The 18,847-nt window shown below is 33.5% G+C and overlaps 1 protein-coding gene across 1 annotated transcript in view; it reads right to left on the bottom strand.

Annotated features, from left to right (window-relative positions):
* Window positions 1–3,324: 3,324 nt before the first annotated feature.
* LOC108199522 (calcium-transporting ATPase 3, endoplasmic reticulum-type) overlaps window positions 3,325–18,847 on the bottom strand; it is a 35,776-nt gene continuing 20,253 nt past the window's right edge. The window contains exons 17-34 of the mRNA XM_017367362.2: window positions 18,153–18,305; window positions 17,919–18,023; window positions 16,508–16,704; window positions 15,514–15,625; window positions 13,608–13,706; window positions 13,363–13,508; window positions 12,684–12,741; window positions 11,603–11,695; window positions 10,999–11,049; window positions 10,756–10,887; window positions 9,669–9,770; window positions 8,407–8,461; window positions 8,119–8,204; window positions 7,071–7,219; window positions 6,337–6,442; window positions 6,059–6,112; window positions 5,147–5,192; window positions 3,325–3,848 (exon numbers count right to left, since the gene is read on the bottom strand). Coding sequence (XP_017222851.1) covers window positions 3,784–3,848; window positions 5,147–5,192; window positions 6,059–6,112; window positions 6,337–6,442; window positions 7,071–7,219; window positions 8,119–8,204; window positions 8,407–8,461; window positions 9,669–9,770; window positions 10,756–10,887; window positions 10,999–11,049; window positions 11,603–11,695; window positions 12,684–12,741; window positions 13,363–13,508; window positions 13,608–13,706; window positions 15,514–15,625; window positions 16,508–16,704; window positions 17,919–18,023; window positions 18,153–18,305 — 1,809 coding nt within the window. The 3' untranslated portion in view covers window positions 3,325–3,783. The remainder of the gene's footprint in view (window positions 3,849–5,146; window positions 5,193–6,058; window positions 6,113–6,336; window positions 6,443–7,070; window positions 7,220–8,118; window positions 8,205–8,406; window positions 8,462–9,668; window positions 9,771–10,755; window positions 10,888–10,998; window positions 11,050–11,602; window positions 11,696–12,683; window positions 12,742–13,362; window positions 13,509–13,607; window positions 13,707–15,513; window positions 15,626–16,507; window positions 16,705–17,918; window positions 18,024–18,152; window positions 18,306–18,847) is intronic.

The raw sequence follows: 18,847 nt of genomic DNA, 5'->3' as shown, positions 1-18,847 counted from the left end.
TAATACATATATATATATATATATATATATATATATATATATATATGTATGTATGTATAATTATAATATATTATAACGTATACGTATTTACATACATATATATGTATTTTTGTATGCATGTATGCGTGATAGGGTTTAAGGTCAAACTTGAAATAATAAAAAAACGAATCACATCTCGATTTCAGTTTGGATTGGATCAAAATGGGGTCCGATTTAATCATACGATAGATACCATACGGTCCATACCATGATCATCTTGGTTGAATTTGCAAGTCATATTTTCTGATATCAGGTAATAAGTCGTATTTAGATGCGTTCAAAAACCCTGTATAACGGATTGTAGTTGACTTCGATCTCAACCTTGACCTTAAATTATACTCTCAAATATGTGAGACGTTTAATTTTTTCCGTCTCTTTAATGTATGTTCTTTATAATTTTCACCAATATTTAAAAAATGATATTCTTAAAATACAATTTTCATTGTGAATAAAGTTATGACATTAACATTTTCGTTTACAATTTTCTTTTTTAAAAGAGCAAAACTTTTAAGTGTGTGGTCAAAATTGTTGACCAAAAATAAATGATATTCTACCTAAATTTAAGTTGCTTGTTAATGGAATTAAGTTGGGCAAAGAATTGTATGAAGTATACATGAACCATGCGAAGATAACTTGTTGAAATGGCAATGCAGTTATAATTCATGTGTTGTGCGTAAATAATAATTAATAGGGTAACGATCACATATGATTGTCACGGAGCATGGTTTATGAATTTTGAGTTGTTAGATGAATATTCAACGTCTGAGATTATAAATTTTTTTGATATATCTAGCACTTTTTAACCGTTAAATGGGGACACGTCCAACGGTCCAACAATCCAACATCATCTATAAACTGTTAGGAACAGTGACCTGACCGGTGACCCTAAATAATGGTACGGAGGCATGCAACTAGCTCTCTCCTATGCGCAGTTGAAAATTTGTTAGTTATTTGATTAAGACACCATAAGAAACAATAGTGTTTTCTTAACTATCGAAATCTATTGGCGGTCTCAGGAGAACACTGGCTGCATGATTAATGCATGCAAATTTTAAGGTAGATGGTGATTTCAGAGCAACCGGCAGAAACATGCAGTTTTTTTCTTTTTGTTGACAAAAGAAACATGCAGTTTTAATTTGTCGTATTCGTAATTACTACAATATTATACTGCAAGGATACACAAGTGTAGCAGAAATGCAGAAATGATGTAATGTGAATAGCAACTCTGAGAGTAGGTCACACACAAGAAAAGTCTTGCTTTTTACTGCAAATATGTGTTTTTACATGGCCTTTGCGCACCCCAGTCATAAAGTAGAGAGAAAGAATAGGAAACAAGTCTTAATTAGAAAATTCAGTGTTCTCAAGTAATTAATTTTTCACAAAAGAAGAAAAGATGTCTCTGTATGTTAATTTGGAAGAAGAAAAGATATAAGATTAGGTTAATATGGAAGAAAAGAAAAGAAAAGAAAATAAGATATTTATTCGAAAAGTTCTCGATAAAATCCTCAGAAAATTTCTTGTGAAATTCTGGGAAAGTTTTTTAAAACCTGTTCCGGATACATTCACAAAACTTCACAGAGTCAAATTTTCTTAGGAATTTGTGTTTCCCATACATTTGTTTTAAAAGAAATCTTAATAAATTATTCCGAAAGTCTGAAGAAACTTTTTCTCAGAGAAAAATCCTTAAAATTTTCACGTTATTATTTCTCCTTTTGATTGATATAGAATGTTCATTTGCCTAAACTTAAGAAAGTTAAATAAGTGGATTAGAGTGAATAAATGATAGGGTTTTGTATTTGTACGGCTATCGGCTAAAATAATGGAGAGTAGTAGGGATTTGAAGTTTTAACCTAACTGAAGTTTGGGCTCCTACCTCCTGGGCTTACTGACTATTGAGCCTCCTGGGCTTAAATTTAGTGGGCTGAAAGTAATAAACAATTATCACACACACATATATATATATATGAGTTAAGTTCAATGGAGACCACATTTTTTCTGGAGACCCGGAGACCACTTATGTTCTGCAAGTAAAATATTTCATAAAAACATTGCAAAACGTATAGTTTTGCAAATCATGTTCTACGAAATCATTATTTCATTTAAAATCTTGAATATCATATAAGTCTTACATGTGGAACATTAGAAAATGTTTTGTTCTATGAAATATATTTAGTTTGCAGAACATATGTTCAACTTGCAGAACATATATTATATACTTATTAAACATAGATGATTTTCAACAATTTTAATGAATACATGATATTTGTAGAACATATGTTATATAATAATGTATTTTATAGTGTTTTGATTGCAGAACATACGTGGTTTTCGAGGTCTCCGATGAAATAACGGTCTCCATAGAACTTTCCTCATATATATATATATATATATGGGGGATCCTAAAAAAACTCAGCTTATCAACAAAACCGAGAAACCCTTCTAATCACCGTTGATCATATACGTGTGTTTAATGATATATTGTATTGTACTGTATTGTAATACTCCCTCCGTCCCATTTTAGTTGTCACGTTTCCTTTTGTGTTGGTCAAATTTACTAATTTTTGACCAAAAATTACAAGTCACTCCTTCATTATTCTAAAAAACTGAAAATTACATCTTAAAGTAGATTAAAAGTAATTTTCGGTAACTTATTTTTTTTTATTTTTTCAATTGATAAAATATTAATAAATTTCAATCAAATTTTGGTCAATTTGACTGGCACAATACCAAATGTGACAACTAAAATGGGACGGAGGGAGTAATTAATTATGTCAATCAAATCTAAACGTATATAAGGTAATTTTGTAACATAAATATATACCAAATCATTCCCACATTAATATCATCTTTAAATAGATTCTCAATCATTTAATGTATATCCAATTTGAATTTCAAATTTCAAATTTAAAGAGATTCACCTTGAAAAGATTAAAAAAAAATTACTATCTTACATTTAACATATAATATTTATAATATATATAATTATTATTTTTATAATATATATTAAATATGGCGGTGCGGTACGGTTTGAACCGCATTGAAGCAAGCTAAAACCGCAACCCGCACCGCACCGCGCGGTTTGTCAAAACCTCAAACCGCAACCGCACCACGAAAATTAAAAACCGAACCGCACCACGAAAATTAAAAACCGTGTTTTGTGGTGCGGTTTGGTGCGGTACGGGCGGTTTGCACGGTTTTCTGATCACTCCTAATAAATGATAGATATATAAATTATTAGAGTATTGTAATAATGAATAAATAAGTAAAGAAGAGGATCAGAGTGAATTAACGAACAAATCTGATTCTGCAATAATTTCAAAAGGTATCAAGGCTGGTGTACAAACAATCTGTTTCTTTTCTTTTTGTTGCTCTAAGCTACAATCTCTTTCTTTAACTTATGTGGATAAAGACTTTCTTTTGTTACAAAGTTACTAGCGGTAAAACATCCAAATATACATCGCCAGAATTAATTTCTATATATGGGCAAAAAGAAATAGAACCTATTGGCTATTGCTGCAGCTTTAATGGTTAGAATTTCTATTGTGTAATGGACAAACTTCTGTAAAATTCTGAGACTGACAGGGCCTTCATCTTTTAGTATTTCTTCTCAGTGAAGCATTTGCTAGGCCTCTCTTTGATTGCATATGGAGTTGAAGAGAAGTCAAACTATCATTCTCATAATCTAATCTAATATCTGGAAATGCAAAGGCTCCATCTGAAAATTTTGTTCGCATGGCTCCCGATTCATTTATCTCGTGCCTCTTTGGGGAGTAAATCACCTCGCCTGAATCTAATGTTGAACCTCCATCCTGTAATCATATTACACCAGCAGAGGGACAATCAATACTTGTACACTCCTGCTACTATATAGTCTCTTTCAGACGTTAACAGTGCACGTGAAGTTTAGGTATGAGTAAAGACTACTATATAATCCTCAGGCTGTGTTTGTTTCAGAGGGTAAGCTGAGAATAAGACTACATTGCTCCAACTTAATATAAGGGACTAGACAGTGCCAAACCGCACACAAAATCCATAAAAGTATCCTTAAAAAATACTTATAAATAGATGTTTAACTTATAAAGACAAACCGGAAGTCAATAAAAAAAATTATATAAATAAGCGTGAATCTTCTTATTCTAATGCCTTCTACTCCAAAATAAACAGCAAATTATCATGTAATTGATATGAGATAAATAATATATAGTTTTTATAAACGAAAAAATAAAAAAAATGATGAAAAATATAATTTAAAATTATTTTAAAAAGTAAAAAAAAGTTAACTACTATCAATAACATATATTAATATTTAAAAAAATACTTATAATTAGATGATTAAAAATATTATTATTTCTACTACCCATTTACAATATATAAATAAATATTGTAGAAGCTAAATCTCTAAAATAAAACATAATCAATTTGTCAATAATATTTTATCAAATTTTGATACATTATCATATAATTTCCCATATCAAAAAAGAATATAATGACGTTAAAAATAAAATTATAAATATTAAATTTTGAATATCTTTTTAAAAAACAAATATAAACAATGAGAGACTCTCTTCTAAATTATAATGTGTTCTGCTTGAAAACAAACACGAATCATCAATAACTCTTCTTTAACTCTCACGTGTTCGCCTTCAAGACAAACACGAACCATCATGTCTTTTTAACTCTAACATTGTCTACTCCAAGACAAACAACACGCCAATACATGATAATTAATATAAAAAATCCCTTACGAAATGAAAAATATGATTTAAAATTATTCGAAAAACACATTACCACATTATAAATTAAGGAGGCCTACATGCCCAAATACCGACCAATCAAACTTTTAATATTTCAGCTTTAATAGTATAAAATACAGACTAATATACTAATATACATATATATATATACACACCATATATATGTATGTATATAATTGAACGGATCAGGTCGTGGATATAAACATATCGAATCAAACCAAATCCATATTCGATCGCTTTATTATTCGGATTGTTCTTGTCGGATCAGAAATTTGTTCCATTGACAAGCCTCCCCACCCCCCACCCCAAAAAAAAGGGTATACTTTCTCAAAAAAAAAACAAAAAAAACTTACCGCTATTTCTCGAGAAGAACTTTAATATTTCATCAATAATGATTACCTGCATGAAATTAGATAAAAATATATCATCAAATATAAACAATTACTATGATAGAAGAAGAATTACTAAAACAAACTTCAGATCAGAAAAATATTATTAAAATTGTCTGAAGGAAGCCTTGCCCGGCTAGGAGCCCAAATACTTATTCTGGTTTAAATTGCCATTAGTACCCATGTCAGACACTCGACACTTGAACATGAGTATGGACATTCCTACGCTTGTTTCAGGCCAAAAACATGTAAAATTTTCATAATGCCGCGGATACTTATCCATGTTGGACACTATGAGCCAGGTCCGGGTAACATAGGTTTAAATATAATATCATGCTCATGCAAGATAATCATATTCAGAGTTGCACTCCAAAGTCTTCTATATGTTCTGACCAGAAACATTTCACTTGGAACTTGGAATGGATGGACAAATTCACTTAAAACAAAAATCTTACTTTTAAAGTAGGGGGGTGAAAGTATCTCAAAAGGAATTCAATTGCTTATAACAAACATAGTGCCAGACCCACTTGATTAATGAACCACCCACTTTAAAGATCATGATCTCATTTGTGTTGTTTAAAAGTAATACATGAGGGTGCATCCCCCTGCATGTTGTTTGTAAACAATTGGATGGGAGAAGGAAAACCTATCAATATAACGCTATGAGCTTATGTTCCACTCACACCATTTTATAGTCAACTAATTCCTTTTTCTTATGTAACTAATTCCTATATATATTTGGTAATAGAAGTTCTCACATGGCATGTAAAAGCAGAAAGTAACAAAAAGTATTCTCAGCTAGGTACTATTTATAAAAGTATACTAAAACAGAAAAAATTAAGATTTGAAATAAAGCTTCAAATAGAAACAACTTACGGGAAATGAAAGATACAACACAACAGTCCACTCAGCCCAAGTTAAGGGTGTCACCTGGAAAAAAATTGGTAATTGTAAACCCGTGGAATGAAGAAACAAGAGTGACACATTAATTGCCCTAAAAGTATACTATTTTTTTTTTTGAATAATTACACTTATATCAAAAACTAGGAACGACAAGAGATGAGCCCTTACCACTTGAGCTATCTCATGGGGCTCCAAAAGTATACTAGTTTACTTTTCCATTATTTGCAATTATAAAAAAACAGTGTACTTACTGAGAAAAGGATAGATAGTGGTTCTACATATAAAATTAGCATGTGCAGGAGCATAGTGAGAACGATCGAACCAACAAGCCACATATTAGTCCAAGGAGGGATAACACTGAAAAAATAGTAAAAAAGAATATATTGTCAGACATAAAAATCATCCCAAATTGCTTCTCTAGTGTTTATTTTTATCAGAAATAGTAGGAAAAGTATAATGTTATCAGCAGCATACAAAAACATAATCTTGAATCTTATTATATTAACTTATCATGTGGGTTAAGTACTATAGTTGATGCGCTACGAACACGCTTTAGATAATTATGGGTAAGCAATTTCATATTGATACACTATTGACTATAGAGTAGCTGTTAGCACTTCGCATCTACAATTTTACATTGTTGGGGATTAACTACTCTCAGACCTGCAATAACTGGCTGGATTTATGCTTTATTTTCTCAAAAGATATAGCCAAGTCTTCTTTCTTATGCGTTCATTTCATATCTTTGTTCGATATAAATTACTATAACCTAAATAATATGTCCCAAACAAAAAAAACTACAAATGCAGACATATTGTAATCTTAGAAGTTGTATATACATCTACATAGCTAACTAAAAGAAGTTCAGAGGGGGTTTGTAAATTGTGCAAATCCGTATCATTTTTGATGACATTTAACAATATCCATACTTAATAATTCTTCACAGTCAAATATGGCAGAACCACTCGGAATATTGAATACTCACCAAAGAGATTGATTTTCACTTAAATTGTTTAATGCATTAAACATCTCAACAACAACCAACACCGTCATTGACACAGTTGACGGGTGCCGATCATCGAATATGCTGCAAGGATACAACGTTTCCCTAGTTGAACAACTGTCAAAATTTATCTGAAAAGAAATGCAACCAATCAGTATTCCAGAATTGTACAAGGGCAAAACACCGATATTAGTATGCATACGGCTAGAAAGTCCAAAAACAGCCTGTTTATTATTCCTACAGAACTCCAGAGATCCAGTTAGTAAAAGATGTCGGAAAAACACTTATTTTGAACCAACAGATTGAGTCAATAATTTAAACCAAAATTACACAGAATTGCACAGACATTACTCTAACTAATTTAAAAAGAATAAGGACTTGATAGCTAGCAGATAACATTCCCTAAACATTACTCTATCCGTCCACCCATTTGTTTACATTTGGGTGGGGCTCGAAATTCAAGAAAATTGTATAATATGAAATAGTGGGAAAGAATAAGAGAAGCGGGTAAAGTGATGGGAACCATCAATGTTTAATTAACAGATTTGGAGAAGTGGAGGGAAGTAGTGGGTGGGACTCATGGGAGTAATTAGAAATATGTATGCAAAAGTTTACAGACCAGATTTAATTGTCTATGCCTTTAAAAAAAAATCTTCTAAATCAAACCCCAGTTATTTATATTGTTCATGTCCTAGGTGATGTCTGTTCTTAATTTAGTCAATTGGAGTGTTACAAGGAAGTACCACATTAGTCCTATGCCAATGATACAGACGAATAAATTCATTTTATAACAAGTTAATTAGTTAAAGTGTCATCCATGTTACTGTGTCATACAAGTACTTCAAACTTTCACACAAAATGTCTATTGCAACTTTATTTGGACAAAGAAAAGTATAATATAAGTGGGAAGAGAATGACAGAAATATATTACTGAATATATGCCTTCAGCCCGCTAATATAAGACCCTAATAGAATGCAGTTCAAAAAACAACAACGTTCCTACACAAACTAAATTGAAAGTAACACTTACCAACTCACTATATGGAAGCTTTGGCCCACTATCCGAGTAGAGAAACCACCATATGAACCCCATAACAGTAGCAAGTCCAACATAAGCTATTAAAAAAAAAAAGTGTAAAGTAAAAATTAGGCATTAAACACTATATCAATAACATGAAAAAATGATAAGTCGAAATTAATACACATACAGCCACTATTACTATGGATTCCATCCATGTCGAATGTACAATGCTTAGAATTTATGGACACCACACCAGCAATTGGCGTGTAAAAAAATCATAATATCATATGTACCTACCTCCAATGACTAGATAGCGAAAAAAGAGCCACCCAGTGACCACAGCTTCATTAACCTGCGCCATCAGACAAGAGGAGTAGATTAAAAAAAAACCAAGAGGTGACTTCTACCAACTGAATAACATATGCAGTAGTTGATTTATTTGGGTGCCAACCAATTTGAGTCGGCAAGTACAGAGATGAATTTTGCAAGCCTCGAGTAGTTTAACGACTCAAAAATTATAAACCTCTACCTAAGTAATTAATTAATTAATTAATTAATTAGGTGTTACATCCATCAAGAAAGTCAAAGTTTGATATACAGGACTCTCCCTCTATATCTTGATAACAAAAATAGCAATTGCACAACCATTACTACAAGAAGTGTGGATAGTTCTAGTTCAAGGAACATAAAAAGGCTAAATTCTATCAAGGAATATTGTAATGTCAAAGTAGGCTTCTCATCTATGCAAATGGTGAACGTCAGTTAGGACCCCAGAATGAAATTTTCAGATAGTGTCTGATTCTGTGATCATATTGGTATATGTTTTATGGGTGAGTGTATTCATGTGGAAAACATTTCGTTTATCACTTCACATTATATATGTCTGTCTCTCCAGCAGTAAAGTTGACATCTCTTCTTAACAGAGGTAAATATAAATCCACAAAAATTCAAATTTATTTCTAATGACAGAAATCACTATCAATCTATTCTATACATATTTAAAATATCAATCTGTTCTAGACATGTTTACAAAAAGAAGAAGAAATATCACCTATAACAATAATTTTTAGCTTCATTTGGTTTAGTAATGAGTTAATTTACTAAATTTGAACCTTCTAGAACTTGAGGCACATTTAAACTTCCAACGAACAAAGCTATACTGTAATGTATTTGGCTAACCTTGACACAAGTAGAATATTTATATTAAAAAAATCATAAATAAATGCCATAAGTTGGTCTTACAATGGGAAGGGTAGGTCAGCAAGTTACAGTGTTTAGGATAACTTGTATTTACACCATAAAGTTGACTTCTGTTCGGACCATTTTAATTCTATGAAACCAAACACAATAAAATATGCTACTCTCATGGAATTTACACTTGCATACTTAAGTTAATTTAAAAGTTAAAACAAACGAGGCCCATAAGGATATAACATTAAAAAAGATGGATTAAGGCTCAAACCTATCTAAGGCACCTCCCCACATAATAAGTTTTCACCATCATATCATATATAAGTATCTCTTTATACAAGTTTGAGAAATCACTTATAAGCAAATACCTTGCGAGGCTTGACTTTCATCACATCTGAATCTTGCTTATTAAAACCAATAGCAGTGGCAGGCAATCCGTCAGTGACTAAATTTACCCATAAAAGCTGGACCTGAAATAAAATAAACAAAGAAACACAAACAAAATTACATACTTTTCAAAATTATTATACTACATAACTAATACAGTAATAAGATTTATGTTTCATGTCAGTTGCTTAAATTTTCAAGTGTCAATATCAAAAGCTAGATTCCATTTTCATTGCTTATGTACTTCATCCAGCAACCTACATCAAATCTTTTCTGACTTGTTGATGTTATATGGAAACGAAACATTCACTATATTAATCTGATTCTCGTCATTAAGTAGGTACATGACTGTCTATTTTTAGGTATCCAAGGCCAGTAGAGATATACATGAGGTGCTAGAATCCAACCAGATGGCAAGTAGATTATACACCGAAGCACGGATTTCTATATTTAATGAACAATAAATGATTGAAATAGAATAGGTGGAGCTAGCTGGCTGTTGGCCCTCATTAACACAATTTCAGGAATTAATGCCCTGCATATCACGATCCCAAAAAATGGCCCCCAATACCATTTTCACGCTGGATCTTGTAACGTTTTGGATTAGTAATCAAAACGCTACATCATCTAGTTTCATGCCAGGGTTTAAATTATGCATACTGTGACTTTGAAACCAGTCGATTAACCAGAAATGGTCAAATGGGAGATAACTTGATTTTTAGCTGGAGCATGGTATCCCAACAGAGCCTACGTATTAACACAGGTATTGAGGGATGAAAAGAAGCCCCCCTTTATAAGAGAAAGTAAGTGGCATATACAGAAAGATTTGCATAACGTGGGCTCATAGATGACTTTTCTTATGACTTTCTGGGTACATACGCCCCAAGTAACACAAACATATATTATTTAAACATAGTTCATAATCCTACACATTTTCATCTGACATAATTATTAAATAAAGAAGAGGGTTAGAAGACAAGTGCTGCTACTGACAGCCAGTTGTATCAGAAGTAGAATATACAACTACGAGAGTTTATTAATCGTAATATTCTAATCCAAGAAACTCACTGGCACAAGTGTATCAGGTATCCCAAGTACAGCTGCCACAAATATACAAACTACTTCGCCAATGTTTGAAGATATCATATATCTAATGAACTGCTTTGTGTTATTGTATATGGCCCTTCCCTCTGCAACAGCCTGCTTGTATAAACAGTCATCTTCAGATGAATTGAGACATAAATGAAATAGATTCAAGATTCTCTTTAATTAGATACAAGACTTGTAGAAAAATGTACACGAGAAGCTTACGGCAACAATGGAAGCAAAATTGTCATCAGCCAAAACCATATCAGAAGCACTCTGACAATCAAAAGACAGAATAAAGCCAATTAGTAGATGATTTTACCCTTGGGTCTGGAAAGGGACAATCGATACAGCTCAGAATTTTTATTAGATCCAACATATAACACACTAGAAAATAGAAATATATTAAAAGCAGATACTCAAAATCAGTCGAATAACTAATTATTGGCTGCAATAGCAAATTCATTGACAAACTTGCTTTCTATGCACTTACCATGTTCCGGTGGTCTGGTAGTATAATATATCCCTAAAACAGAATAATGGGTAATGCAATTGCACATAGCCCACCACTAAACAAGATTAAAGCTTCACAGAAATTCTCAAATCCAAATTGCCCCAATATATCATCAGATAGGAGAGTTGGACTAGGAATTTATAGTGAGCATTCCGCAAAGTATAGTTAATTGGACTAGAAACTATGCATCATGTGTAGTGTATAATGCTCAAGTAATCAATTAGGTTGAATGTTAAACATGTATAGCAAGTGCAGAGTGAAGAAAGCTACTTGGATAATACTCCAAAATGACCAAAAAGGGGCACACAAAAATACCTTGGCAACTGCTGTTCCAGATCCCATGGCAATCCCTATGTCTGCTTTTTTTAGCGCAGGGGCATCGTTTACCCCATCGCCAGTCATGGCGACCTGTATATTAATAGAACATTAATATGTCATATGTGCTATACCAATTTTTTCGATATCGTAAGTTAATTATACACACACACACACAGTACGTATGAGACTATGGCCCTATACACAAGCGTGACAGACAATTATTTCTTCTTTTATTAGTGTTTTAGTAGTCAGCAAGTACAAGTTTAAATGCTTAAGTTTGGGTTTTTGGACTTTGCTGAAATCAAAATGTCTCATAGATCAATATTACAGTAACAAGTTTGGAAAAGTTGGGGGTGGCTAGGACCACGCACAGTCTCTGTGTGTTCCGCTCTGGCTCCCGGAAAGGGGAAGGTGATGCACAGGCATAGAGAGCATTGTGCATGATGGTTTTAGTGTCACACTTTGCAAACTGGTGGTGCTGGGTACAGTAACAGGTTTGGAAAAGTTAGGGGTGGCTAGGACCGCATAGTCTCTGTGTGTCCCAACCTGGTTCCCAAAAAGGGGAAGATGAGAAAGAAATGTATGTTTAAATGGCACTGTGCATAGAAAGCATTGTGCATGATGGTTTTAGTGTCACACTTTGCAAACTGGTGGTGCTAGGTATAGTAACAAGTTTGGAAAAGTTGGGGGTGGCTAGGACCGCATAGTCTCTGTGTGTCCCAACCTGGTTCCCAGAAACGGGAAGATGACAAAGAAATGTATGTTTAAATGGGACTGTGCATAGATAGCATTGTGCATGATGGTCTTAGTGTCAAACTTTGCAAACTGGTGGTGCTAGGTATTCAAGATGTGGTTATCTCTGGAGTTTGTATAACAGATTTTCTAAGGAAGATCAACAAAAAACTATATTAGCAGAAGTTGCATTCTTTGATGAGACAAAAAAGACAGCTTGATAGAATCAAAGATCAAAAATCATCTCATTAACAGAATAAGGCTCCAAAAATTAGCAGTATGAAAGTTAATGTGGTTAGATTTGTAAAACTTATCATCATAAATATGAAAGTTAAAACATACTGACCACTTCATTTTGGTGTTGTAATGCTTCAACCAGCATCCTCTTGTGGGCTGGTTCAACCCTAAAATTGGGTGAGAAAGTGCATGTAAGCAATAATGTTTCGCAAAAGAACCTTACAAGAGCTGCAGGTAAATATATACAAGTACAATACATCATCAATAAGCAGTTGGTGGCAGAAACAATTTTGAAAAGAATGCTCGCATGCTAACAGTCAGGCATACTGGTTGTCAAGCTGTGCGGCTAATAGCCTGACCAATTGTACTTAAATAGTCAAATTTTGCACTAATAAATATTATCATGTCTCACTAGTAATTTAAGATTCCTCGATTGACTTTCAGACACAGCATCACATATGTTATTTATTTCAGATGCACAGATTAGAATTCAATCCTCCAACTGCTAAACGGTTTAATATACATATCTTCAAGAGAAACCATATATCTTTTAAATTTGAAAATATCAAATTATTTCCAGTAGCTTGCGAATTCTAAAGAATTTCTAACATGATCAACTGATTCAGCCTTCTTCCTCCACCATCCTGGTTTGACGAAGTGTTACTGTGCACAACTAGCTTAATCAAGTTCTATACCTTTCAGAATCTCTCTCCTTGTATGTATTTTCACAATATTATCCCCTTTAATTATAAGATAAAATTTATAAGAGGACAATAATATAGGTATACCTTGTAAAAAGTGTCATGCGTTGCAATGCTATTGACTTCTGCAAAGCTGGAAGTTCTTCAAATTCAGAAGCAGTATAAGACTGTCCTGAAAAATCTGCCAAGTGACTAAAAGCCCCTATCTTGCGGCACAGTGCTTCAGCAGTGACCTAGAGATAGCATCAGAAGAAGAAAAAAAATTACCAGCTTATATGCAGCACTCACCAGAAATCAAAACTTACAAAAAAAAACATCTATTGTTAAATTACCTTATTATCGCCGGTCACAACTATAAGACGTATGCCAGCAGTCATGCACGACAGTATTGCCTTGTTTACCTCCTCTCTTGGAGGATCGAGCATTCCAACCTAAACATCGAAGAAAGGAATATTAAGGGACTGTTTTGTTCATAGATGCTTAAAGATTATTAGTTCTAATTCTATAAACACATTTAGGTTATCTCAAAAAATTTACAAGATATATATAAGATATATGCATAGAACTGACAAAGGAGAGCAGTGTGAATCAAGACTGATAGTTTGATTGTACAATGGTGATAAAGATTGGGATCAATAGGGGTGGGTGCATGTCAAGTGAATTCACGGGTCGAAGAGTGAATCACTAGGCGGTTCGTGCCTTTTTTGACCCTAGTGTCCGGTCGAATTTTTATTTGTTATGTAAGGATCTCATCCCATTTTGGGCCCATAATAGCACACAATTTTTAATTACTTAGTGAGGTTCTCATCCATGTAAACAAGGAACGCGGGATGTGGTCACGTACGGAGACCCGGTTCATTCTTCCCCGATCCCAGAACAAACACAACCGGAAACATTGAGAGACGCGACTGGAAACGTCGGAAGCAGTGTTCCATAAGAACGCACATGGTTCTTGTTGAGAATAAACCGATCTGTGATTTAGATGATGCAAATCGATTTTGTGTTCAACAGATATTCTGCAGAATGATGGAAAGAAAAACGAAGAAAAAGGATGGCGGCTGGTTGTGTGTACATGTGTATCTATATGTAATACAAACGGTGTGGGTACCAAAGCATACTTCTATTTGTGCCCATTAATCTCCAGGCCAGCTAACTTTTCGTGTAATTTAACTTCTAGCGTTGCAAAAAGTTGAGTTTAATAAATCAGTTCATTTTCAGGTTCAATCATATTATAAACCACAAAATAATTGATATATTTATAATACTCAAGTCAGAAAAATTTAATTTAATGAAATTTCGAAATTATTCTAATAAATGTTTAAGTTTTTGATAAAAATTATATATTTACCTGAAAAACATATATAATTATATATTATTATTTTTCAGAAAAACTCATCGTACCCAAACACTCTGTCGTACCCAAATGTTCCGTCATACCGGATTCACTAAAACTAATGTTCCGCGTATCCGATTTCATCCCCCGTTTCAAATCGAACCCCGACCTATGTAACATTGTTCTTGTCCCATTTATGAGCCTAGAGAGCATAAAATTTCATATACTGGGTGGGGATTTCGTCCCGTTTTTCGGTCCCAACAATATGCAATATTTTAATATATAAGAATATTGGGGGTCACAGGGAATCGAGTTTGAGTCCCTCCACAACCATAGTTTCTGATACCATGTTAAGTTGTTTTGGGTTTACCCGGATCATATTATATCTTAAGGGTGCAACCTACATTAGGATCTTAACATTTAAACGTTTGCATGATAGTGGTTGCAGTTTATATTCCAATTCATATTAGTTTATCTTATCAAAAATTATGCAGTAAGCCAGTAATACAGCAGTATAGAAAACCATCATTCTACGGCAAATTTTACTATGAACTGAAGTCCAGAAGCAAGTGAAATCTCTTTCAATTAATTTCTTATAGGAACACCAAAAACACATTTCAGACCCCTGTAGGTTTCTACTAGACAGTTACACTTAAACAGAACTTGCACCATAGGTAAAATAATGGCTTTCATATATGTGTGAGTGGGGCACAGGCACGTGTGTGTGTGTGTGAATCAATCTATCTATCTCATAGAACATAAGCGGCAATGACCTATTGACCTCCAAATTTACAGGTCAGGGAGAACACCAAAATGACCAAGCAAATGCACCTCAAAAGTTATTGCATAAATTATAATGCCTATAAGACAGATGGAGCATATTATGTTAAGATAATAAGCCATACCAGCCCAATAAAGGTCAGGTCTTGCTCATCATTAAAAGATATAGCCTGTTGGCCTATTGGTATTCTCTTCAATGCTAAAGCCAGACATCTTAATGCTTCTTTTCCTGCAAAACTGAAAATTAAAGGATATATACCTCAATGAAAGGGGCCAATAATTATAATAAATTAATCAATGTACATTGAAGAGCATATTTGCTTCTCATACGAGAAAATGCATCTATTAAGTTTTGATATTAACGCAGGGATAAACCGTGATTAAACCATTATGTAAGACAATGGGGTAAAAGGGTAAAATACCTACCTTCATAGAAAATCAGCTCGAAAACCCATTAACACGCAAATTTTGTTTAAAAAAAACACAACAGTTCACTGAATTCATCTCTAATATAAATTATGATTAGCTTTATTTCTAATTAATAACATAAACAAATACAATTAATATTTTAATTTCGTGCTTCATTCATATTATTTACAATGGGATAGATTCTATTTTACAATCTTTTGTCATAGATCTTCAATAGTCTTGTAAGACAAGAAGAAAGTGTAAGACATCTCCTTGATCTTTACATAGATCACAGTTGAACAGTGAAGAGATTTCCTATATGCACCATGAGGCTCATATACCAGTAAGTGGCAAGATTTTATCTTTCAACACAAGATGGAAAATGAATAACTATCTGGCATAGAACATCTTGCTTTCTGCCTACTATTTACAGCATTAGAAAAATCATAGCACATTAGCTTGCAACTGCAAAATAAAGTTGAAACCACAGTTTCCTGTTCAAGAGTCAGTATCAATTGAATATGTAGGTATGAAATGACAGGTAACCTCCAACCCAAACAATACACCACAGGTCCACCATACAGACTTGCATGCATGCATCATTTATGCCCCAAGTTTATGCACTGGAACTCATGTGTGTGTGTTTGTGCGCGTCTCTCAATACATACAGGCCTTGTGTGCAACTATGGATCAATATAGATCTGTTCTGACCTGTGAAATCTTGATTCCAGCTCAGCTCTAATGCTTGCAGTTAAAGGTATAGTGGAACCATTATCATTGCAGAGGATACTTGAACACCTAGAAATTATACTCTCTGGTGCCCCCTTCGAGAACATAATTTCCATTTGCTTTCGATTACAAAGGACACTCATCATTTTACGATCACGAGAGAACTCCAAAACAGAAATCTGCAGACATTGAACCAAAATAGGAGTTGGTGAAGCGATATCTAAAAGGACTGTAGAAATAGACAAGCACAGAATCAATCTCAGTTTGACTAAGGTCGTGTTTGAAAGTTAGAGGTTTGGCGTAAAATTAGAGGTTTGGGGGTGTTTTAGAGGTTTGACCATTTCAATCCGCTAATGCTAGTGTTTGATAGTTAGCGGATTGAAATAAAGGTTTTGGCTCAAAAAACTAATTTTCAAAAAGCTACTTTGAGGAGGTTTTTGGATTAGAGGTTTTGGTATGTGTCACAAAAAGCTAATCAAACAGTTTTACAAGAAACCGCTAATTCAATCCGCTAGTCAAAACATCTATTTCAATCAGCTAGTCAAAACATCTAATTCAATCCACTAACTGCTAACCGTTGGCCGCTAATTCCCAAACATGGCCTAATTCATAGGACATAATCAAAATAAGAGATGGCAACTACGAAAACATCTGGCATGCTTTCCTAAACCCAAAAAACATCTCTCAGCATTTCTGGCTAAAAGCAGTGCTCTGCTATTCTTGCTCCATATAAGCTAAGCAAGCTGCCTTCCACAAAAGCTAATAACTGTACTACGAATTTATAAAACAAGTAGCGGCCCCAGGCCCATTCCTCAGGGTGTACAATAAATTTATTTTATGTTCCATGCAAAACAATAGAAATTTGATTAATGAATGGAACATTCGTACAAATGTGTCTTTAGTCTTTATTTGTGACATGCAACCCATGTCAAATTTATGACTTTTCTAATCAATATTATGTCGTTTCAAAAACTATCCTACAAATCAGATCTAGACAGAAAAACTAGATTGTGTGTAGTTACCAGTGTTGTATGAACCATAAGTAGAACTGAGTGTCAAAAAGACCCTAGTCCTTATTCCTTTTAAGACTGCTTCCTACCTGTTCTAAACATCCTAAACAGTCATAGGAATTGAGAACTGAAGAACCTTCTAGCACTTAAATCTTCTTAGACAATTTGACAAATGCTATAAAACACACTTATTTGTCTAAGTACCTTGAAAAATAGAGAGAGCACATAAGCGAGGATGATTAGACTTAAGAAGACTAGAGTAGCAACTGTGAAAATAGCAACATGGACCAGCACATGGCTGAACATTAATAACATACAAAACACTAATGACGACGAATGCCAAATTTAGAGTGGAAACAAGATTGATACATTTATTTACAAACCTTTTTAAATTCGTTCTCCCAATAACGATTACAGTAAGATGCTCTTTCATGTTTGCTCAGCATATTCAGTGCAGAAGGCATAGAATCAAAACCAGGAAGACCAACCTGTAACAGAGATATAACATGCATGTGTCATGTGAATCAAACCAAAAGATTGCTTTGATAATGAATGAGAAAAATACACAAGAAAAGGTGTATAGAAGGCGTGGATAAGGCCAGGCTACCGATATTTACCTTTTCTGCCAATATACGGAGTGCTACTTCAGTTGATTCACCAATCTTTTCGTACATCCTTTTATCAGGATTGTATTGTATAGTTGACTCATTGCAAAGAGCTGAACACATTGCTATGTGAAGAAGACAAGGGAGCTGAGCTGGAAATTCAAGCTGGACAATTACATAATCTAAAATTAGTATATGCTAATAGCCAAAGTGCTAGTAGCATTCCTGCTACCAGACTGATTGGCCAAAAAATATATTTTAGATGTATGCTTGTCGAATTGTAAACAATACATTCAGACTGTTAACAACTAAGACATATCACATTATACCGCTTAGAAGCAGTGACATAGATACCATTAAACCAGATATCAGAATCCTTAAAATTCATATTCAGAGGCAGAATTATTCTATTCCTTCATTTGTAGCATGATAAACAATGGGGCGGGGTGTAATACCCCAATATTTTATGAAGGAATATATGTAATTTAGCTATACGTTATTTATTTTATCACATTTTCTACCTTACAATTTATTTATTACTATTTTATTTTGTATATGATCACGTGCAGTTTGGCATTGTGAGATTTTTAGCTCTCCAGATATTTATTTATTTTATTACATATTGATTGTACTTACTTTATATGTATTAAATGTGTGATAAGTCTTGATTCGGAAAGTAGTTTAGGTAGAATTACTGTAATATAAGA

Source organism: Daucus carota, chromosome 8, assembly GCF_001625215.2.
Source record: "Daucus carota subsp. sativus chromosome 8, DH1 v3.0, whole genome shotgun sequence".
Taxonomy (NCBI): Eukaryota; Viridiplantae; Streptophyta; class Magnoliopsida; order Apiales; family Apiaceae; genus Daucus; species Daucus carota.
Note: the sequence above shows the minus strand (reverse complement) of the source record. Positions and strands in the feature narration are given on the sequence as shown.